Source organism: Mustelus asterias, unplaced genomic scaffold, assembly GCF_964213995.1.
Source record: "Mustelus asterias unplaced genomic scaffold, sMusAst1.hap1.1 HAP1_SCAFFOLD_282, whole genome shotgun sequence".
NCBI classification, from domain to species: Eukaryota; Metazoa; Chordata; class Chondrichthyes; order Carcharhiniformes; family Triakidae; genus Mustelus; species Mustelus asterias.
Window position 1 is genome coordinate 234,825 of NW_027590247.1, and position 24,957 is coordinate 259,781.

The window sequence follows — 24,957 nt, forward strand, 5'->3', positions numbered from 1 at the left end:
GCACTCCCTCAGTACTGACCCTCTGACAGTGCAGCACTCCATCAGTACTGACCCTCTGACAGTGTGGCGCTCCCTCAGTACGACCCTCTGACAGTGCTGCACTCCATCAGTACTGACCATCTGACAGTGCAGCATTCCCTCAGTACTGACCCTCTGACAGTGCGGCACTCAGTACTGAACCTCTGACAGTGCGACGCTCCCTCAGTACTGATCCTCTAACAGTGCGGCACTCCCTCAGTACTGACCCACTGACAGTACTGCACTCCCTCAGTACTGACCCTCTGACAGTACTGCACTCCCTCAGTACTGACCCCCTGACAGTGCAGCATTCCCTCAGTACTGATCCTCTGACAGTGTAGCACGATTTGATGTAGCTATGTTCTGAAGTCCTGGGGTAAAATTTGAAGATACAAATCTGAGAGTCAGGCAGATTTTACTGGTTGTTCTCAGTTCCTCCCCCTGTATCTTACTGGCTGTTTATTTAATGATGGGAGTGGGAGGGGCCCAAACCAATAAAGGCAGCAAGCAGACAGAGTGACGATCTCATTGCTGCCTTGTGGAACAAGTGAAGACAGGATATTGTGAGAGACGGTAGGTGCTGTTCAGCAAACAAGGTGTGGCAGGGGCAGGGTTCAGTTTTTCTGCTCTAACTTTTTAGTTGTGGTTCTGAAATTAGTGCTGGGTAGGTTTTTTTTTGAAAAAGAATATTTCCAGGAAGCAAAGTGAAGATTGTCTCTTATTTAATGAGTAGTGTTTGAAAGGTGTTTGGATCTGTGCTGTTGTGTCTGTATTAATCTTTTTTTCCCTTTTTTTTGTTCAGTCAGCTCCTGTAGATTTTAAGCCATGGCTGATGATGAGGTTGCAGCTCTGGTGGTTGACAATGGATCTGGGATGTGTAAGGCTGGCTTTGCAGGAGATGATGCCCCCAGGGCTGTGTTCCCCTCCATTGTGGGACGGCCCCGTCACCAGGTGAGCCCTAAAACTATTTGGAAGGTTGTTGAATCCTGTTGCTGTTGGGAGGCATCTGGGTGTTGGAGTTGACTCTTGTAACTGAAATGTTCTCCTGTTTCAACTTCCTCTTTTCAACAGTTTGTGGTTTGTGCTGTTTTTTGCTTCATGCAAAAATATGAATATGGAGCAGCAACAAATCACCTGACCCCTCGAGTCTGCTTTGCTGTTCAATAAGATCATGGCTGATCTGATTGTACCTTCGAACTTCATTCCTGCCTCCCCGATAATCTTTCACCCCCTTGTCAATCAAGAATCTATCTTGCTCTGCTGTAAAAACATCCAAAGACTCTGCTTCCACTGCCTTTTGAGGAAGTAGAGTTCGAGACTCACGGCCCTCTGAGAAAAGAATTCTCCTCATCTGTCTTAAATAAGCAATCCCTTATTTTTAAACAGTGACCTGACTTTGTGGCTTTAATTTATTTTTTGCTTTTTAAATTACCAAAATATATTTGATAAAATGACCAGCGTGCTGCAGTAGTATTCAGGTTATCTATGTACCCTATGCTGCACTCCTGAGGTGCTTCAGTATAGTCAGAAACATTACAAACATTTTAAATTGAGCCTTACAGATGGTGTGAAGGTTAAGTTGTCTACACAGTTCAACTTGCACTCCCTGATCTTTCCATACAGTTGTGATACTGGTATTATTCACTGTTCTATGTTCAATGTTCTAATTTTTAAACATTTGTTGGTTCCTATTGTTGCAGTTGGGGTTCAGTGTGACCCTTTGCTGTGTTACCTGTTGAGTCATTGAAGCGTTTTGAATTGGATTTAACAGATTGTTTCCCATGGTTGAGGGGTGGTTAAGAGTGTGGAGGGTTAGTTGATATGAAGCTGCATTGTTTTAAAGAATCAAATTAGTGATTTTACTGCCTGATTGGTGGAGATAGATTTAACTGTAGCTTTCAGAATGTTATTAAATAGGAACCTAAAAGGACAAACTCGGCAATGCTGTCTTGATGTGGTAGAGTATTCTGATTTATAGCAGATTTGAATCAGAGGCAGTAAAATTGAGCTTTGTGATGAGGACTGAGTTAAACTGTGTGGGATGGGTCAGGCTATACCTGGGCAGCTCCTGCAGCTGTAGTTCAGCCCATGAGTTTGCTCCTCCCCTGAGAATTCTTCTTTTGATTCTGTACACTTTAATCCTGTTTTAACCCTGTAATTACCAGATTGATATACATGCCAGATTAGGAACAGGAGGAAGGTATTCAGCTCCTTGAACTTCTTCATTAGATCATAGTTGAGTTATATCTTAAACCCAATTAACTTGTTTTATACCACCCTTGTGCAACAAAATGTATTGATTTCATGAAATTCCCAATTGCCCCCATCCCCATGTCAACATCAATAGTTTTTCAGGAGCTTGTCAGAGCTCCTCCACACTACCATTTTGCTCCTGCCCCTCCACTGCCCGCCCACAGCCAACAGAGGAAACAGCTTCTCTGTATTTACCTGAGACAATCCAGCCCTTGTTGAATTGCTGCAATACCTCAAGGTCTCTCTTCCCCCCCCCCCCCCCCCCCCCGCCTGCCCTGCAATCTCCCTCCATAAGAATTTCCAGTCTCATTAACCTTGCCAACCTGATCAAATATCAGTCGTGTTGCTATGTTTGTGATGGCTCATTGCATCCAACTCGTTGTGTGCTTTTTCACTGCTGATGAATTAAGGTGTCTGCTACTGTTTTCCAAGGTTGGCTCATTTGGCTGCAGTATTGAGAAGGCTGTTTGCGGTCCTGATCCAGAGACACCATTAGCCAACTTCTCTTTGGGGTGAACGTTGGAAAAAGTTTGCGCAATGCCATGTAATGTTACATCGATTTGTAGTTTATCTGAATGTCTTATTATTTCCCCTTTCCTGTCCTTCAGATGGTCAGTACACCACTGAACTCTCTGCTTGGAACATGCGCTCAGATCCTGATTAGGTTTCTGATCATTGACTTGTCCTGTCAAAAGAGCTGCGAAGAACAAACTGCAATACTCTGGAATCTGTGGCTGCTCAAATATATCCATGTGGTGTTAAGACCCAGGCCAGAAACTCCAAGGTGTTTGTAATGTTAGCCTAGACCCTAAGTTTCACATTTGATTTTGGCATTGGTGAGCATAAGGTGCTCCTCCAGGTATGATTTCAAGTGACCCATCATAAACAGATCTGTCCTGATCAATTGAATCCATCCTATTTCCTCACCAATATTCAATCATCCCAACACTCAATACCAAACACCACTTGGGCTGCCACCTTTCTTGTTGATATCATTCCCACACTTGCCCCAAACAGCATTGATGGTAAAATAGTCTCTAGAATGCAGTTCTCAAAGAAAGCACAAGAATAGTTTTTCCTTCATGATATGTGGGTACTGTTGGCCAGGCCAGCATTTATTATCTTTCAGAAGGTGGTGGTGAGCTGCCTACTTGAACCGCTGCAGTTCCTGAGGTGTAGGTACATGCACCTGCTGTCAGGTAGGCAATTCTAGGATTTTGACCCAGGGACAGTGAAGGAATGGCTTGAAGGCGAACTTCCAGGTGTTGGTGATCCCATATGTCTGCTGTCTTATCGTAATGATGATAGTTGTGTATTTGGAAGGTGCTGTTGAAAGCTCCTTGATGTGTTGCTGCCACTGTGTTTGGGTGGCAGGAGTGGATGTTTGTGGGTGAGGTTCCAATGAAGTGGGCTGCTTTGCCCTGGAAGGTGTTGAGATTTGAGTGGTGTTGGAGCTGCATTCATCCAGCCAAGTGGAGAGTATTTCATTACACTTCTGGCTTGTGGGTAGCATGGCGGCATAGTGGTTAGCACTGCTGCCTCAGTGCCAGGGACCTGGGTTTGATTTGCAGCTTGGGTCACTGCAGTTTGCACATTCTCCCTGTGTCTGCGTGGGTTTCCTTCAGGTGCTCCATTTTCCACCCACAGTCTGAAAGGTGTGGTGGTGAAGTGCATTGACCTGAACAGGCACCAGAGTGTGGTGACTAGGGGATTTTCACAGTAACTTCATTGCGGTGTTAATATAAGCCTTACATGTGGCTAATAAATAAACTTCACTTGAAAATCTTTGTGCCTTGTAGATGGTGGGCAGGCTTTAGGAAGTCAGAAGATGCTTTACTGCACAGGATTCCTGACCTGCTCTTATAGACACTATATGTATGGCTAGTCCAGAACCATTTCTGGTCAGTGATAATCCCTAGGATATCCTAATGCATATTATAACTAATTGATACATTTGAAGTATAGTTACTGTTGTAATCTTTACGAAAACATGGAATCCATTTTTATCAATGATTCACTGTTCAGAGGCCCCTCAGTGTCACCAACGTAAGCCCTCATCTGAGCATGCTCAGCTGTTGGAACAAAACCCAATCAGTCAATAGAAAATCCCTGATAGTGTTTAGTCTGTCTTTGCCTGTGGTTTGTGATTAAATCTTTTTTTATTCCCCATTCTAGGGAGTGATGGTTGGAATGGGTCAGAAAGACAGTTACGTTGGTGATGAAGCTCAGAGCAAGAGAGGCATTCTGACCCTGAAGTACCCAATCGAGCATGGGATTGTGACCAACTGGGATGACATGGAGAAGATCTGGCACCACACCTTCTACAATGAACTGCGAGTGGCCCCAGAGGAGCACCCTGTTCTCCTCACAGGCACCTCTCAACCCCAAAGCCAACCGGGAGAAGATGACCCAAATCATGTTTGAGACCTTCAACACACCAGCCATGTATGTTGCCATTCAGGCTGTGCTGTCCTTGTACGCCTCTGGCCGTACAACTGGCATTGTGTTAGATTCTGGTGATGGTGTTTCCCACACTGTGCCAATCTATGAAGGATATGCCTTGCCTCATGCCATCCTAAGGTTAGACCTGGCTGGCCGGGATCTCACTGACTATGCAATGAAGATCCTGACTGAACGTGGCTACTCCTTCACTACCACGGCTGAGAGGGAGATTGTACGTGACATCAAGGAGAAACTTGCCTACGTGGCCCTAGATTTTGAATCTGAGATGCAGACAGCCAGCTCCTCTTCATCCTTGGAGAAAAGTTATGAGCTCCCTGATGGTCAAGTCATTACCATTGGTAATGAGCGTTTCAGGTGCCCAGAAGCCCTTTTCCAACCATCCTTCCTTGGGATGGAATCTCAAGGGATCCATGAGACCTGTTTCAATAGCATCATGAAATGTGATGTAGATATCAGGAAGGATCTGTATGCCAACACTGTCTTGTCTGGTGGGACCACCATGTTCCCAGGTATTGCTGATCGGATGCAGAAGGAAATCACAGCCTTGGCTCCGAGCACAATGAAGATAAAGATCATTGCTCCACCTGAGAGGAAGTATTCAGTGTGGATCGGAGGCTCCATCTTGGCTTCACTCTCCACCTTCCAGCAAATGTGGATCAGTAAGCAGGAGTATGATGAGTCTGGCCCCTCCATAGTCCATCGCAAGTGTTTCTAACTTGCTGTAGGATTCTGTAGTTGTCTGGGGCTAATTCACTTGTAATTAAAACCATCAGCCTCTGCTTTTCTCTCACCCTCAACTTTTTGCCAGTGATTTATTCCTTTCCAAATCTCCTTTCAGCTTTTGTTAAAACACTCTTAGAAGAGGAACCTTTGAGCTGGGTAATGGAGAACATATCATTGTTTTCTGAAGTTTACTGAGGGATAGGATTTTAAAGGAGGCTCATGAACAGGCAAGTTTCTCAAAGTTATTGATGCCACAGCTGAAGGTTTGATTTGTAATGAATTTGTTACTTAATCTGTAAAATCCAAACACAGAAATAAATTATCTACTATTGTCTGATGTAATGTTTTGGTCATTTTGTCCAAGCAAAGCTCTGAAATCATGCCTGTTGTTGTCTCCTTGGATTGAGGATTGATCACATGCCTGTTTGAAATGCACTGCTGTCTCAGTGGAAGGGGTTTGATTCCTGCTTTGGGTCAGTGGAGATTTCAGTTGCTACATGGTTTTCCTCCCACAGTCTGAAAGACGTGTTGGTTAGGTGCAGTGACCATGCTAAATTCTCCTTCAGTTAAAGTTTATTTATTAGTCGCAAGTAGGCTTATATTAACACTACAATGAAGTTACTGTGAAATTCCCCCTAGTTTTACCACACTTCAGCGCCTGTTCTGGTCAATGCACCTAACCAGCATGTCTTTCTGACTGTGGAAGGGAACCGGAGCACCTAGTGGAAACCATGCAGACACAAGGAGAATGTGCAAAGAATGTCCACAGTGACCCAAGCTGAGACTCGAACCCAGGTCCCTGGTGCTGTGAGACAGCAGTGCTAATCACTGCCATCGCAGTGTATCTGAACAGGAGCTGGAGTGTGGTGACTAGAGGATTTTCACTAACTTCATTACAGTGTTAATGTAAACCTACTTGTGACACAAACTTTACATGTTACAGTAGTGAGGGTAACAAATGCTGAAGCAATCTCATTATGCTCCCTCGTGTAGGCATAAGAGATCAAAATCCGTGTTTAGCACATTTTGCATTGGATGTATTGAGTGAGGTGGGGAAATGAAATTCAGTAATGATACTTGGTCTTTTGGGCTTACTCAACTGAATTTAAGGTTGAGATCAAGCACCAATGCAGGATTTGAGCACAAAAATCTAGGCTGGCGTTCTGTTGCTCTCATGTCACCAAACATCAAGTCAATCCCCACCTGGAAGTAAAAAGGACCCATGACATGGAGAGAAGTGCTGTTTGAAAGCTCAACGGTATAAAGAGGCCATTTGGCCCACTGAGTCAATGCTGGCTCCAGCAATACAGTCAGTCACATTCCCCACTTAATCCCAGAAAGTTTATTATTCCTCTGGTGGATGGAGCTATTACAAGGGGGCATAACTATAGGGTTTGTGGTGGGAGATACAGGACGGATATCAGAGGTAGGTTCTTTACGCAGAGAGTGGTTGGGGTGTGGAATGGACTGCCTGCAGTGATAGTGGAGTCAGACACTTTAGGAACATTTAAGCGGTTATTGGATAGACACATGGAGCACAGCAGGATGATAGGGAGTGGGATAGCTTGATCTTGGTTTTAGATAAAGCTCGGCACAACATTGTGGGCCGAAGGGCCTGTTCTGTGCTGTACTGTTCTATGTTCCAATGCCGACCCAATTTCCTTTAATCATCTCCACTTCTACCAGGTTCCAGGTCATCACTCTCTCTCCCTCTAATTCCCCCTGCATCTCTTCCCAAAACCTTAACTTGAGTCCTTTGTACATTGCATCAGGTAAAATCAGTCTTTACCTATTTTATCCAGGTAAATATTTTGGCTTTCAAAGATCAGAAGCACCAAAATTGCAAATACAGAAGTGAGAATGAGCTGATGATTTTGCAGCCACATTTCCAATGTTTACAACAGTGACTGTTTGTTTCCATGGGATGATAGTACCTTTTGTACCAAAACGTTCCAACTGCAATATAGATATAGCAAGTGTCTCTGTCTTTCAGTCCTGCTTCCAACACCATCTCAGACAACATAAAAACAATTGAGGACTGTGTGTACACAACAACCATATGCAGCAAACTAATAATTCAATCCACTTTATCCATAAAGGCATTGTTTTGAGTAAATTGCTTGTTCAAAAATATATTAAAAGGTAACCAGACAGATATCTAAATTTTGTTAAAATGTATTTAAATATTCCATCAAACCATTGGGTCCACACGGAGTGCATTTTCTCATTTTTACCTCGATCTCCTGTTAAAAGTTTTTATAGAGAAGTTCTCAACAAAATGGGTGAATCATAGAATCCCTACAGGGCAGAAGGAGGCTATTCAGCCCATCAAGTCTGCACTGGCCACAATCCCACCCAGGCCCTATTCCCATAACCCCATGCATTTACCTTGGCTAGTTCCCCTGACACCAAGGGGCAATTTAGCATGGTCAATCCACCTAACCTGCGCATCTTTGGAGTGTGGGAGGAAACCCATGCAGACGGGAGAATGTGCAGACTCCACAAATGCACTGATCAAAGCCAGAAATTGAACCTGGGTCCCTGGTGCTGAGTCAGCAGTGTTAACCACTCTGCTGCCCTGAACTGCTTTTGTAATTGCAGTGAGGGATTGGAGCCTGTTCCCTGAATGTAATCTGCAGTAATACTGAGATAAGGGGTGCTTCTCATTGTTCAACACGCTCAGCTTGCATCAAATTTCTCTCAAAACAGATTTCATGAAGAAAAGTCTTTGTCAAACACCCTTTCTGTCTAATTCAATAATCTCCATCTTTCAAAGAATAATATCAGGTGTGTGAGACCAAGGATAGCACTCAACTTTTATAAACAAGCTGTTATGGGGGTATACTAGTTGGAGATAATATTGGTCAATGCTCACTCGCCATCTATGATGAATGATATAACCTGGTTTCATGTTGGAACTGATGGTTGCGATTTTCCAGTTAGTGTAAGTAGCTAGTGAGGAATGTGAAGCAGGGCCTTGACAGTGAGAGGCCACTTATTGAGGCACTTAGGATTTGCAGGGCTTGACAGAATACATGCTGCGAAGCTGTTTCCCTTTTTGGGAGAGTCAAGGACCAGAGGGCATTATCGACATGTAAGGGGTTGCCCATTTAAGACGGATGAGGAGGAATTTCTTCTGAGGGTAGTGAATCTGTGGAACTTTTTACCAGAAGGCTGTAGAGACTGAGCTGCTAAGTATGTTCAAGGCAGTGATAGAGATTTTTAGTCAGTATGGGGTTGAGGTGGTATGGTGGAGTTGAGAATTATCAGATCAGTCATGATCTCGTGGAATGGTGCAGCAGACTCAATGGGCCAAATGGCCTACTTCTACTCCTACATCTTATTGTCTTATGTTGGGGAGGGTCTAACCCAATTCAGCAGGAGTTTGGACAAAAACATGTATTACATAGAATCTAGAAGCAGGAGTAGACCATTTGGCCCTTTGAGTCTGATCCGCCATTCTTTTTGTTCACGGGTGATCATCGAATTCAATATCCCCCCCCCCTTCTCATATCCCTTGATCTCCTTAGCCCCTTGAGCAATATCTAATTTTGTCTTGAAATCAGACAATGTTTTGGCCTCAACTACTTTCTGTGGTAGTGAATTCCACACATTCACCACCCTCTGGGTGAAGAAATTTCTCCTCACCTCAGTTCTAAAAGGTTATCCCTTATCCTCAAACTATGATCCCTGGTTCTGGACTCCTCCACCATCGGGAACATTCCTTCTGAATCTACCCTATCTAACTCTTAGAATTTTATAAGTTTCTATGAGATCCCCTCTCACTCTTCTAAACTCCAATGAATATAATCCTATCGACTTAGTCTCCTCATATGACAGACTTGCTATCCCTGGAATCAGCCTGGTAAACGTTCGTTGTACTTTCTCCAATAAGGACACCAAAACTGCACACAATACTTCAGATATGGCCTCACCAACACCCTACACGGTTGCAGCAAAACATCCCTATCCCGATACTCAAATCCTCTCGCTATGAAGGCCAACATACCATTTGCCGCCTTCACTGCCTGCTGTACCTGTGGGCTTACTTTCAGTGACTAATCAAGGACTCCAAGGTCTCGTTGAGTATCCACCTCTCTTAATTTATACCCATTTAAGTAATGATCTGTCTTCCTATTTTTGCTACTAAAGTGGATAACCTTGCATTTATCCACATCATACTGCATGCAGATTCCCACATACTCAGCATGTCAGCATTCTCCTCACAGCTCACCCTCCCACCCAACTTTGTATCATCTGCATGGGCAGCACGGTGGCACAGTGGTTAGCACTGCTGCCTCACGATACCAGGGACCCAGGTTTGATTTCTGGCTTGGGTCACTGTCTGTGTGGAGTTTGCACATTCTCCCCGTGTCTGCGTGGGTTTCCTCGGGGTGCTCTGGTTTCCTCCCATAGCCCAAAGATGTGTGGGTTAGGTGGATTGACCATGCTAAATTACCCCTTAGTGTCAGGGGTACTAGCTAGGGTAAATTTATGGGGATAGGGCGTGAGTGGGATTGTGGCCCATGGCACAAATAGCCACATGGGTATATGTCATCATAAGAGATCCTGCTCCAGAAATGGAGAATTTGATGTTTCATATTCCTGAAAAACAGATGAGGAAGAGGAGAGAGAAGCAGTTTTGCTGAAGGAGAATTTGCTGCATGAAATATTTCAGTATGATATTTGAAAGGGGGAAACATAATGGTTACTAAAATTCTGAACATCTACAAAACCTGACTTCAAGGCACTGAGCCAGAAACAGTCTACAGTAAACTAGCTGTGGACATTAACATCTAAAAATGACAAGATCAATGTGAGGGGTTCAAAATATGAATTAGATATGATATAGAAAGAGTTTAAAGGAGAGAACATAAGAACTAGGGCTAGGCCATTTGGCCCCTGGAGCCTGCTCCGCCATTCAATAAGATCATGGTTGATCTTTTTGTGGACTCAGCTCCACTTACCCTCCCACTCACCATGACCTTTAATTCCTTTCCTGTTCAAAAAAAGTATTGTCCCATTCTACTCAGTCTCTCCTCATGAGCCAACCCTCTCAATTCTGGAATCAACCTAGTGAATCTCCTCTGTACCCCCTCCAGTGCCAGTATATCCTTTCTCAAGTAAGGAGACCAAAACTGTACACAGTACTCCAGGTGTGGCCTCACCAGCACCTTATACAGCTGCAACATAACCTCACTGTTTTTAAACTCCATCTCTCTAGCAATGAAGGACAAAATTCCATTTGCCGCCTTAATTACCTGCTGCACCTGCAAACCAACTTTTTGCAATTCATGCACAAGGACACCCAGGTCCCTCTGTACAGCAGTATGCTACAATTTTTTACCATTTAAATAATAGTCAATTTTGCTGTTATTCTTGCCAAAATGGATGACCTCACATTTATCAACATTGTACTCCATCTGCCAGACCCTTGCCCACTCAGACTATCTATATCCCTTAGTAGACTTTCAGTGTCCTCTGCACACTTTGCTCTACCACTCATCTTAGTGTCATCTGCAAATTTTGACACACTACACTTGGTCCCCAACTCCAAATCATCCATGTAAATTGTAAACAATTGCGATCCCAACACTGATCCCTGAGGCACACCACTAGTCACTGATTGCCAACCAGAAAAACACTCATTTATCCCCTCTTTGCTTCTTGTTCGTTAGCCAATCCTCTATCCATGCTAATACATTACCTGTAATATCCTGCACCTTTATATTATGCAGCAGCCTTTGGTGCGGCACCTTGTCTATTGCCTTCTGGAAATCCAGATACACCACATCCACAGGTTCCTCATTGTCCACCGCGCACATAATGTTCTCAAAGAATTCCACCAAATGAGTCAAACATGACCTGCCCTTCATGATGCGTCTTCCCAATGGGGCAATTTATATCCAGATGTCTCACTATTTCTTCCTTGATGATGGATTTGAGCATTTCCCCGCTACCGGCCTATAGTTACCTGCCTTTATCTACCTTTTTTAAACAGTGGCATCACAGTTGCTATTTTTAAATCTGTGGGAACTACCCTAGAGTCTAGCGAATTTTGGTAAATTATCACTAGTGTATTTGCTAATGCCCCCGCCATCTCTTTTAGTATCCTGGGATGCATTCCATCAGGGCCAGGAGATTTGTCTACTTTAGCCCCTTAGCTTGCCCAACACTACCTCTTTCGTGATAATGATAGTTTCTAGGTCCTGACCTGCCATAGCCTTCTTGTCATCAATTTTTGGCATGTTATTTGTGTCTTCCACTGTGAAGACTGACAAAATACCAAGAGCTCAAATTGCCAGAAGAGAGTCATCAACAACTACAAAGAAAATTATAGCACAGGAACAGGCCCTTCGGACAACAGGCCCAAAGAAACAATAAAAACTAAATGCATTAAGAAATATGACAAATATCCTATCAATGAAAAAGCAAAGAACAACGAAGTCTGCTCGTAAGAATGATCAATGAGCTTAGGAAAAGCAACTTGTGGAATATCAAAATGAAGAAAATTTTTTAGATCAGGTTGTCAGGAGAAATGTGGATCCCCTAAACTGATAAGAAGGATATTGTCAATGAAAATAAGGAAATGGTGGACATGATTGTTATGCATTTGAATCAATTTTTATCATAGAACCCTGCAGTGCAGAAGGAGGCCATTTGGCCCATCAAGTCTACATCAACCACAATTCCACCCAGGCCCGATGCCCGTAACCCCTCATATTTACCCTGATAATCCCCCTGACACGAGGGTTAATTTAGCATAGCCAATCAACCTAACCCACACATCTTTGGACTATGGGAGGAAACCAGAGCACCCCGAGGAAACTCATGCAGACACGGGAAGAACGTGCAAACTCCACACAGACAGTGACCCAAGCTGGGAATTGAACCCAGGTCCCTGGTGCTATGAGACAGCAGTGCTAACCACTGTGCTGCCCTCACAGTGGTCAGCACTGCTAAGTTGCTGAGCTGTATTAGTGTATTCACCAGAAGTGATGTCATGGGGCCTTAGCGCGGTAAACAGGCAGAGAAGAAGCAGCCATGTAAGAGAACATATACCTGTAAATAAAGCTCCCTGTTTTAAACCCTCCATGCTCCCTCACGTCGTTCTGCAATGTGCAACATAAAAACTGGTGCCAAGGATGGCAAATGCGCTAGCCACCTGGGAAGACAAATTTATTGAGGAAAAAGTTGGGAACAGAAAAGTTAGAAAAGAAACTTTCTGCATGTGCTCTGGACCTGACAGGCAAGAGTAACAATACTCTGTAGCAGTTATAGAGCTGGGTGTGCTAAATAAGAGGCTGAAGCTTGGGTTGCTGCCTTGTGTGAAAGAAAAATCAAGGGAGCTGCTGGAAACACATGAAGAGTGCATATGGGAAACCTCCATTCTAGAAAATCAGCAGGCAGTTTCAGCATCATAAGATCCTTTGGTCAGGAAAAGGATACAAAAATCAGAGATCACGTACCAAACAACTCAAGAACAGCTTCTTCCCTGCTGACATCAGACCTTTGAATTAACCTACCACAACATTGAGGGCTGAAGGGCCTGTACTGTGCTGTACTGTTCTATGTTCTATATATTAAGCTGACCTTTCTCTATACCCTAGCTATGACTGTAACACTATATTCTGCACCCTCTCCTTTCTCTCTCCCTTATGTACTCAATGAATGGTATGTTTTGTCTGTATAGCATGCAAGAAACAATACTTTTCACTACATGTGACAATAATAAACCAAATCAAAAAATGTAGAGTGTTGGAGCTCCTATATTGACCATTTTTACTATTTTGCACAGACAAGAATATATCTGAAGTTATTACAATGCTCACTTTCCTGAGCGTGATAAGGGGGAAAAATGTTTAATCTCTTCCATAGCTTAGTGCAATCTGAGAAGCCTGGCACTAAAACATATGAACAGATCACAGAGATTTTGGAAGCATATTTTTTGCCAAACCCCTTCATGATTTGGAGAACTTTAGATTCCACAAAAAAACGAAGAAGAGGGGGAGGCAATTGCTCAATTTGCGGCTGCACTTGAAAGACGTGCAAAATATTGAGTTTGGAGATGTGCTGAAAGACACTATTCGGGACAGGTTTGTCTGCGTCTGCACAGTGAAGCAATACAGAAACATTTGCTGACAGAGAGTAATCTTATTCTGAAAAAGATCATGCAAATCGCTGTTACTATGGAACTATCTGCAGAGGAAACTCAGCAACTGAGTTTGTGTACTTGCAAACACAAAATAACAGCTGAATCAACACCCTAGAGCCTCAATATTTGCACATGTCACTGGTGTGCATATCCAGGGAATTCTGCAGTTGAATGCAGGTGCAAAGACATGGTATGTTGAAGCTGTGAGAAAAAATGGACACAGTAGGGCATGGTTGCTGGAAGAAAAATCAAGCTCTAAGTAAAAACAAGAAACAAGAAGCCAAGATAGCACTTAATGAGAACAGAAAGAGAAACATTCACGCTGTACAAAAGGGTTGAGAAACATGGTATTGGAGGCAGTTCAGGGGAGGTTCACTAGATTGATTCCAGAGATGAGGGATTTGTCGTATGAAGAGAGACTGAACAGTTTAGGCCGATACTCTCTGGAATTTAGAAGAATGAGGGGAGATCAAAATTGAGGTATACAAGATAATAAAAGGTATGGATAAAGTCGATGTGGAGCAGATGCTTCCTCTTGTGGGGCATTCTAGGACAAGAGGTCATAGTCTTAGGATAAGGAGTAGCAAATTAAAACAGAGTTGAGGAGAAACTATTTCTCCCAAAGGGTTGTGAATCTGTGGAATTCGCTACCCAAAGTGCGGTGAATGCTGGGACAGTAAATTTGAGGAGGAGTTAGACAGATTTTTAATTGGTAATGGGTTGAAGGGTTATGGGGAGAAGGCAGGAAAATTGGGAGAAAGAGCATATTAGCCATGATCAAATGGCAGTGCAGACTCAATGGGCCGAATGGCCTAATTCTGCTCCTATATCTTATGAACTTACGTAGCAACTCAGTCTGAGGAGGAATTATCACTGAATGTGCTCGGCATTGCTTGTGTTACCGGTACTGGGTCACTCTACTGCTGGATGGACAGCCAGTAAGGGTGGAAGTTGACACTGGGGCAGCGGTATTTACAAGGAGAAATCCAATGTTATTTGGATGACATTCTAGTCTCTGGAAAAGGTGACGAGAACATCTTCAAAGCATGGATGCCACTCTGCAGAGATTGGAAGACTGTGGTCTGAGAGTTCACAAGGACAATTGTGAGAGCTTCCAGTCCTCTTTTGAGTATTTAGGACATGTGATTGACTCCATCGGCCTTCACAAATCCCCTTCAAAGGTTACGCTTATTATAGAGACACCTGCACCCCAGAATATGAACCAGCTGTGTTCCTGGCCTGTTGCAATGTTCCAGTGAAGTCCAAAGCAAACTGGAGGAACAGCACCTGATCTTCCGATTAAGCACTTAACAGCCTTCTGCACTGCACATTGAGTTCAACAACTTCAGAACATGAACTCTCTCCTCCATCTCCATTCCATTTATTTTATTTTATTTATTTTTATTTTATTAATCCATTTTTATTACTTTATATTCTGATTCTAGACTTTCAATTTTAATTTCTTCCATCGTTTCATTTGTCTGCTTCTAAATCTGACTTTCCATCTTGTTTCTTCCCTCCCCCACCACCACCACCCACCTCACTAGGGCCATCTCTATAACTGCTTCACTATATTCCGGCCCCTTTCCTTTTCTTCCCCCCATATACTCTATGCACGGTGTGTTTTGTCTGTACAGCGCGCAAGAAACAATAGTTTCAACTGTATCCCAATACATGTGACAAAAATAAATCAAATCTGCCGCATTTTTCAGGTTGTCCTTGGACCTCTGTTCGGCCATTTACACATTCCGGTCTCTTATTGCTATTAGCACAATTCGCAGCCTCTAGCATCACCATTTACATTCCTTTTGCCCTTTTGTCTATGACTTTTTGGTCAATTACACAACCACCCACCTCATCCTTAGAACATAGAACAGTACAGCACAGTACAGGCCCTTCGGCCCTCGGTGTTGTGCCGAGCTTTGTCCGAAACCAAGATCAAGCTATCCCACTCCCTATCATTCTGGTGTGCTCCATGTGCCTATCCAATAACCGCTTGAAAGTTCCTAAAGTGTCTGACTCCACTATAAGAAGTTTAACAACACCAGGTTAAAGTCCAACAGGTTTATTTGGTAGCAGAAGCCACACAAGCTTTCGAGGCTCTGAGCCCCTTCTTCAGGTGAGTGGGAATTCTGTTCACAAACAGAACTTATAAGACACAGACTCAATTTACATGAATAATGGTTGGAATGCGAATACTTACAACTAATCCAGTCTTTAAGAAACAAAACAATGGGAGTGGAGAGAGCATCAAGACAGGCTAAAAAGATGTGTATTGTCTCCAGACAAGACAGCCAGTGAAACTCTGCAGGTCCACGCAACTGTGGGAGTTACAAATAGTGTGACATAAATTCTGATTCTAGGATCGCATGATAAAGACTCAGGAGGAAAAAAGCAGAAATATTTATGTGAAATAGTGTGACATAAACCCAATATCCCGGTTGAGGCCGTCCTTGTGTGTGCGGAACCTGGCTATCAGTTTCTGCTCCGCGACTCTGCGCTGTCGTGTGTCGCGAAGGCCGCCTTGGAGAACGCTTACCCGAATATCAGAGGCCGAATGCCCGTGACCGCTGAAGTGCTCCCCAACAGGAAGAGAACAGTCTTGCCTGGTGATTGTCGAGCGGTGTTCATTCATCCGTTGTCGCAGCGTCTGCATAGTTTCCCCAATGTACCATGCCTCGGGACATCCTTTCTTGCAGCGTATCAGGTAGACAACGTTGGCCGAGTTGCAAGAGTATGTACCGTGTACCTGGTGGATGGTGTTCTCACGTGAGATGATGGCATCTGTGTCGATGATCCGGCACGTCTTGCAGAGGTTGCTGTGGCAGGGTTGTGTGGTGTCTTGGTCACTGTTCTCCTGAAGGCTGGGTAGTTTGCTGCGGACAATGGTCTGTTTGAGGTTGTGCGGTTGTTTGAAGGCAAGAAGTGGGGGTGTGGGGATGGCCTTGGCGAGATGTTCGTCTTCATCAATGACATGTTGAAGGCTCCGGAGGAGATGCCGTAGCTTCTCCGCTCCGGGGAAGTACTGGACAACGAAGGGTACTCTGTCCACTGTGTCCCGTGTTTGTCTTCTGAGGAGGTCGGTGCGGTTTTTCGCTGTGGCGCGTTGGAACTGTTGATCAATGAGTCTAGCGCCATATCCTGTTCTTATGAGGGCATCTTTCAGCGTCTGGAGGTGTCTGTTGCGATCCTCCTCATCCGAGCAGATCCTGTGTATACGGAGGGCTTGTCCGTAGGGGATGGCTTCTTTAACGTGTTTAGGGTGGAAGCTGGAGAAGTGGAGCATCGTGAGGTTATCCGTGGGCTTGCGGTACAGTGAGGTGCTGAGGTGACCGTCCTTAATGGAGATGCGCGTGTCCAAGAATGCAACCGATTCCGGAGAGTAGTCTATGGTGAGCCTGATGGTGGGATGGAACTTGTTGATGTCATCATAGAGTTGTTTCAGTGATTGTTCACCATGAGTCCAAAGGAAGAAAATGTCATCGATGTATCTAGTGTATAGCACCGGTTGAAGGTCCCGTGCGGTGAAGAAGTCTTGTTCGAACCTGTGCATGAAGATGTTGGCATATTGAGGTGCAAATTTGGTCCCCATGGCTGTTCCATGTGTCTGGATGAAGAACTGGTTGTTGAAGGTGAAGATATTGTGGTCCAGGATGAAGCGGATGAGATGTAAAATTGCATCTGGAAACTGGCAGTTGTTGGCGCTGAGCACTGAGGCCGTTGCAGCAATGCCATCGTCATGGGGGATGCTGGTGTAGAGTGCTGAGACATCCATTGTGACAGACCATTGTCCGCAGCAAACTACCCAGCCTTCAGGAGAACAGTGACCAAGACACCACACAACCCTGCCACAGCAACCTCTGCAAGACGTGCCGGATCATCGACACAGATGCCATCATCTCACGTGAGAACACCATCCACCAGGTACACGGTACATACTCTTGCAACTCGGCCAACGTTGTCTACCTGATACGCTGCAAGAAAGGATGTCCCGAGGCATGGTACATTGGGGAAACTATGCAGACGCTGCGACAACGGATGAATGAACACCGCTCGACAATCACCAGGCAAGACTGTTCTCTTCCTGTTGGGGAGCACTTCAGCGGTCACGGGCATTCGGCCTCTGATATTCGGGTAAGCGTTCTCCAAGGCGGCCTTCGCGACACACGACAGCGCAGAGTCGCGGAGCAGAAACTGATAGCCAGGTTCCGCACACACAAGGACGGCCTCAACCGGGATATTGGGTTTATGTCACACTATTTCACATAAATATTTCTGCTTTTTTCCTCCTGAGTCTTTATCATGCGATCCTAGAATCAGAATTTATGTCACACTATTTGTAACTCCCACAGTTGCGTGGACCTGCAGAGTTTCACTGGCTGTCTTGTCTGGAGACAATACACATCTTTTTAGCCTGTCTTGATGCTCTCTCCACTCCCATTGTTTTGTTTCTTAAAGACTGGATTAGTTGTAAGTATTCGCATTCCAACCATTATTCATGTAAATTGAGTCTGTGTCTTATAAGTTCTGTTTGTGAACAGAATTCCCACTCACCTGAAGAAGGGGCTCAGAGCCTCGAAAGCTTGTGTGGCTTCTGCTACCAAATAAACCTGTTGGACTTTAACCTGGTGTTGTTAAACTTCTTACTGTGTTTACCCCAGTCCAACGCCGGCATCTCCACATCATGACTCCACTATCACAGCAGGCAGTCCATTCCACACCCCAACCACTCTCTGAGTAAAGAACCTACCTCGGACATCCCTCCTATATCTCCCACCATGAACCTTATAGTTATGCCCCCTAGTAACAGCTACATCCTCCAAGTGTAGATCTTGTTTTATTTTCTTTGTCTTTAGCTTTGACAAAGGATCATCCAGACTCGAAATATTGGCTCTATTCTCTCTCCAGAGATACTGTCAGACCTGCTGTTACAGAAGATTTGTTCCAAACTTGGCCTCTTAGATCAGAACAAGAAGTGGAAGTGGTTCCGATCAAGGCAATGACCCATTTGCTCAAGCCAAAGTAGCGTTAGTTAAATCTGAACTTCTTACACCTTCTGATCCTACTCTACCCCTACAGTTGGCTTGTGATGCATCTCCTTATGGTGTAGCAGCAGTGGTCTCTAACATCATTCCATGGGGTGAAGAAAGCCCCATTGTTTCTGCTTTTCGAACCTTGAGCAAAGCTGAGAGTAACAATGCCCAGATTGTTCTGGAAGAACTGGGGATCATTTTTGGAGTCAAAAAATTCCACCAGTTTTTTTTTATTCATTCATGGGACATGGGCGTCGCTGGCTGGCCAACATTTATTGCCCATCCCTAGTTGCCCTTGAGAAGGTGTTGGTGAGCTACCTTCTTGAATCGTTGCAGTCCATGTGGTATACGTAAACCCACAATCCCGTTCGGGAGTATTCCTCGCCTCTGACCTGCTCTTGTAACCACTGTGTTTATGTGGTGAGTCTAGTTGAGTTTCCGGTCAATGGTAACCCCAAGGGTGTTGACAGTGGGGAATTCAGTGATGGTAACATCATTGAATGTCAAGGGGCAGTGGTTAGAGTATCTCTTATTGGTGATGGTCATTTGTTCGACTGGAGCAGGACAGAGGGAGAGATTCTCAGCAGCAAAGAACAAAGAACAAAGAACAGTACAGCACAGGAAACAGGCCCTTCGGCCCTCCAAGCCTGTGCCGCTCCTTGGTCCAACTAGACCAATCGTTTGTATCCCTCCATTCCCAGGCTGCTCATGTGACTATCCAGGTAAGTCTTAAACGATGTCAGCGTGCCTGCCTCCACCACCCTACTTGGCAGCGCATTCCAGGCACCCACCACCCTCTGTGTAAAAAACATCCCTCTGATATCTGAGTTATACTTCGCCCCTCTCACCTTGAGCCCGTGACCTCTCGTGATCGTCACCTCCGACCTGGGAAAAAGCTTCCCACTGTTCACCCTATCTATACCCTTCATAATCTTGTACACCTCTATTAGATCTGCCCTCATTCTCCGTCTTTCCAAGGAGAACAACCCCAGTCTACCCAATCTCTCCTCATAGCTAAGACCCTCCATACCAGGCAACATCCTGGTAAACCTTCTCTGCACTCTCTCTAACGCCTCCACGTCCTTCTGGTAGTGCGGCGACCAGTACTCCAAATGTGGCCTAACCAGCGTTCTATACAGCTGCAACATCAGACTCCAGCTTTTATACTCTATACCCCGTCCTATAAAGGCAAGCATACCATATGCCTTCTTCACCACCTTCTCCACCTGTGTTGCCACCTTCAAGGATTTGTGGACTTGCACACCTAGGTCCCTCTGTGTTTCTACCCTCAGCAGTGCTGAGGGTGAGTAAAGTGCTGTGATTTATTCATTTAATCCGTTTTTTTCGCGGGCTTTTTTCGCGGGTTTAAACTAAGGGAAGTGGGAGTAGGCCGCAAGGGATTCTGGGAGATTGTGTTTTTTTAGTATAAAAGTCACTCTATACAGCGGGCAGCGTTGGGAGCGGGCAGTGGAGTGAGTGGGGAGTAGAGTGTGAACTGGCTTTGGCTCACAGGGCTTCGGCGAGGACAGGCAGAGGCAGGGTAGGGTTTCACTTTTAAATTACACCAACTCATGCAAGGTAAATTGGTATGGAGGGATATGTAATGTGCTGTTGCTGCATGATGTGGGAGCAAGTGGACCCCAGGGACCATGTCTGCAGTAAGTGCTGATTGCTGGAGGATCTCCAGCTCAAGATAGATGAACTGGACTCTGAGCTACAGACACTGAGGCTTATCAGGGAAGGGGAGAGCTATCTGGATAATGTGTATAAAGAGAAAGTCACGCCCCTTAGACTGACTAACTTAGCTAGGGGTCAGGGACAACAGGGAGTGGCTGCGGGTGAGGCGGGCAGTGGGGGGAAGAAGGCGGGCAAAGGGGGGAAGAAGGGAAGTAGTTTGTGGGAGGTAAAGTCCCAAGAACCTCAGCCCTTAAATCTTTGTAACAGATTTGAGGTTCTTGCCACCAGTGTTGGTGGGAAAAATGACTGCGAGAAGGACGAGCAAACTGTCGGCAGTACCGGGGTGCAGGGTGCTGCTGCAACAGAGAAATCAAAGAGAAATGTAGTAGTAATTGGGGAGAGTGTAGTTAACGGCATAGACACTGTTCTCTGTGACCAGGAGAAGCAATACCGTAGGTTGTGTTGCCTGCCTGGTGCTCGGGTCCAGGATGTATCATCTGGGCTGCAGAGGAATCTGGAGTGGGAGGGTGAAAATCCAGTTGTCGTGGTCCATGTAGGTGCCAATGACATCGACAAAACAGGAACTAAGGATCTACAGAGGGAGTACGAAGAGCTGGGGAACAAATTAAAAAGCAGAACCAACAAGGTGGTAATCTCCGGATTACTACCTGAGCCACGCGCGAATTGGCGCAGGGTTAATAGGATTAAGGAGACGAATGCGTGGCTCAAGGATTGGTGTGGGAGGAATGGGTTCGAATTCATGGGGCATTGGCACCAGTATTTGGGCAGATGGGACCTGTATAGATGGGATGGTCTCCGTTTGAACCGTGCTGGGACCAGAGTCCTCGCGAATCGTATCACTCGGGCTGTAGATAGGGCTTTAAACTAATTTATGGGGGGGGAGGGTGCAGAGGTAAGAGGAATTACGAAATCAATGGTAGAGGAGAGGGAGCAAGTGCAAGTGAATGAGGCATTCAAGTAGTTAAAGGAGTAGAGGGCGAGGGAGAGGTTGATAGCGTTTCATCAAATCGGGTCCAGATAAAAGCTGGAATAAAGACACTTTGCCTGATGCAAGAAGCATTCGGAACAAAGTTAATGAGTTGATGGTGCAAATCAGCACCAATGGGTATGATCCAGTGGCCATCACAGAAACGTGGCTGCACGGAGATCAGGACTGGGAGATGAATATCCAGGGGTAATCAGGCATTTAGGAAGAATAGACAGGAAGGAAAAGGTGGTGGGGTAGCTCTGTTAATAAAAGATAATATCAGGGTAGTAGTGAGGGATGACATAGGCTCTAAGGAACAAAACGTGGAATCGTTATGGGTAGAGATAAGGAATACTAGGGGGAGAAAGACACTAGTAGGCGTGGTCTATAGGCCCCCAAATAATAATGTTGAGGTGGGCAGGGCTATAAACAAGCAAATAATGGATGCGTGCAAAAACGGAACGGCAATAATCATGGGGGACTTCAACCTGCATATTGATTGGCTGACTCAAGTTGGAAGGGGTGGGATGGAGGAAGAGTTCTTAGAATGCTGTCGGGATAGTTACCTTGAACAGTACGTTACAGAACCGACGAGGGAACGAGTTATCTTAGATCTGGTAATGTGTAACGAGGTAGGTAGAATTAAGAATGTTCTTGTGAAGGACCCTTTTGGGTCAAATGATCGCAATGTGGTCGAATTTCTGATACAAATGGAAGAGGAGAAAGTAGGGCCCCATACCACTGTCCTCTGTTTGAACAGAGAGAAGTACGATAGGATGAGGGCTGAATTGGCTAAGGTGGACTGGGAGAGCAGACTGGTAGGTAGGACAGCTGAGGAACAGTGGAGGATTTTTAAGGAGATCCTTTTCAGTACTTAGCAACAATATGTTCTGGTGATAAAGAAGGGCTGTAAGAAAAGGGATAACCAGCCGTGGATAACAAAGGAAATTAAGGAGAGTATTAAATTAAAGACCGATGCGTACAGAGTGGCCAAAAATAGTGGAGAATCGGAAGATTGGGAGAACTTTAAGAAACAACAAAGAACGACTAAGAAAGCGATAAAGAAAGGAAAGATAGGTTATGAAGTTAGGCTAGCTCTAAATATAAAAAATGATAGTAAAAGCTTTTACAAATATATAAAAAGGAATAGAGTGGCAAGAGTGAATGTTGGACCCTTGGAGGACGAGAGGGGGGATTTAATAGTGGGAAATGAGGAAATGGCTGAAACTTTAAATAAGTTTTTTGTGTCGGTCTTCACGGTGGAAGACACAAATAATTTACCGAATATTAACGATAGAGGATTGGTAGGAGAGGTACGCAATACAATTAATGTTACCAGGGAGGCAGTGCTTGGTAGACTAACGGGACTGAAGGTGGACAAGTCCCCGGGCCCAGATGGAATGCATCCCAGGGTACTGAAAGAAATGTCAGAGGTAATAGCAGATGCGTTAGTGGTTATTTATCAAAATTCGTTGGATTCTGGGGTAGTGCCGGCGGATTGGAAAACGGCTAATGTTACGCCGCTGTTTAAAAAGGGAAATAGACAAAAGGCGGGTAACTACAGGCCGGTTAGCTTAACGTCTGTAGTTGGGAAAATGCTGGAATCCATCATTAAAGAAGAAATAGCAGGCCATCTGGATAAGAATGGTTCGATTAAGCAGACGCAGCATGGATTCATGAGGGGAAAGTCGTGCTTGATGAACTTGTTGGATTTTTATGAAGATGTGACTAGTGCGGTTGACGGAGGGGAACCGGTGGATGCGGTGTTTTTGGATTTCCAAAAGACGTTTGATAAGGTGCCTCACAAAAGGTTGCTGAAGAAGATTGGGTCACACGGAGTTGGGGGTAGGGTGTTAGCATGGATTGGGGACTGGCTATCCGACAGGAAGCAGAGAGTCAGAATAAATGGGTGCTTTTCTGGTTGGCAGATGGTAACTAGTGGCGTGCCGCAGGGATCGGTACTGGGGCCTCAACTATTTACCATTTATATAGACGATCTGGAGGAGGGGACTGAGTGTAGGGAAACAAAGTTTGCAGACGACACAAAGTGGAAAAGTGAATCGTGTGGAGGGCGTAGAAGGTCTGCAGAGAGATTTGGACAGGCTGAGTGAGTGGGCGAGGATCTGGCAGATGGAGTATAACGTTAACAAATGCGAGGTTATTCACTTTGGAAGAAATAATAGCAAATTGGATTATTATCTAAATGGAAAGAAATTACAACATGCTGCTGTGCAGAGGGACCTGGGGGTCCTTGTGCATGAGACGCAAAAACCCAGTCTGCAGGTGCAACAGGTGATCAAGAAGGCAAATGGGATGTTGGCCTATATCGCAAGGGGGATAGAATATAAAAGCAGAGATGTCTTGCTGCATCTGTACGGGGCATTGGTGAGGCCGCAGCTGGAATACTGTGTGCAGTATTGGTCCCTTTATTTGCGGAAGGATATATTGGCCTTGGAGGGAGTGCAGAGAAGTTCACCAGGTTGATACCAGAGATGAGGGGTGTTGATTATGAGGAGAGACTGAGCAGATTGGGTTTGTATTCGTTGGAATTTAGAAGGCTGAGGGGGGATCTTATAGAGACCTATAAGATAATGAAGGGGCTGGATAGGGTAGGGGTGGAGAGATTCTTTCCACTTAGAAAGGAAACTAGAACTAGAGGGCACAGCCTCAAAATAAAGGGGGGTCAGTTTAGGACAGAGTTGAGGAGGAACTTCTTCTCTCAGAGGGTGGTGAATCTCTGGAATTCTCTGCACACTGAAGTGGTGGAGGCTACCTCGTTGAATATGTTTAAATCACGGATAGATGGATTCCTGATCGGTAAGGGAATTAGGGGTTATAGGGATCAGGCGGGTAAGTGGAACTGATCCACTTCAGATCAGCCATGATCTTATTGAATGGCGGGGCAGGCTCGAGGGGCTAGATAGCCTACTCCTGCTCCTATTTCTTATGTTCTTATGTCATTGCCTGGCATTTGTGTGGCGCGAATGTTACTTGCCACTTATCAGCCCAAGCCTGGATATTGTCCAGATCTTTTGAACATGCATTGCTTCAGTATCTGAGGAGTCGCGAATGGTGCTGAACATTCTGCTTGTTCTTGTATGGGAGAGAATTTACATTGTTGACGGACCATCATCGGCTAACTGCCATTTTTGGAACACACACAGGAATTGTGTCACTCGCAGCAAGTAGCATGCAATGGTGGGCATTGCTTTTGTCTGGACATTCTTAAACCTTTGAATATCGACGATCAATCATATTAGTGTGGATGGACTTTCAAGGTTGTCACTGCCAGGTAGCTTGTCAGACTACTCAAGCAGGAACATCTTCTACTTTGAATAAGCAGACAACATACCCATCATTCCTAGCAAGTGAGAAAACACATGTGGAGCGATCCTGTGTTCTCAGAAGTGATTGATCTGGTTTTTCGAGGAAAGACTTCAGAGCTGATGCAAAGTTGAAACCCGACTACTCCAGACCAATGGCACTGTCAGGACACAGTAAGAAGTCTCACAACACCAGGTTAAAGTCCAACAGGTTTATTTGGTAGCACAAGCCACTAGCTTTTGGAGTGCTGCCCCTTCATCAGCTGCTTCACAGCTCCAGGGACCTGGGTTCGATTCCCGGCTTGGGTCACTGTCTGTGTGGAG

General features: G+C 45.0%; 1 protein-coding gene across 1 annotated transcript; it reads left to right on the forward strand.

Annotated features, from left to right (window-relative positions):
* The first annotated feature begins 504 nt into the window (after nt 1–504).
* Nucleotides 505–5,789, forward strand: LOC144486064 (actin-3-like). Its single transcript, XM_078204170.1, is given in 4 exon segments — nt 505–591; nt 821–969; nt 4,447–4,634; nt 4,636–5,789. Coding segments are annotated over 3 exon segments (1,128 nt in total). The 5' UTR covers nt 505–591; nt 821–843; the 3' UTR covers nt 5,450–5,789.
* The last annotated feature ends 19,168 nt before the right edge of the window (nt 5,790–24,957 follow it).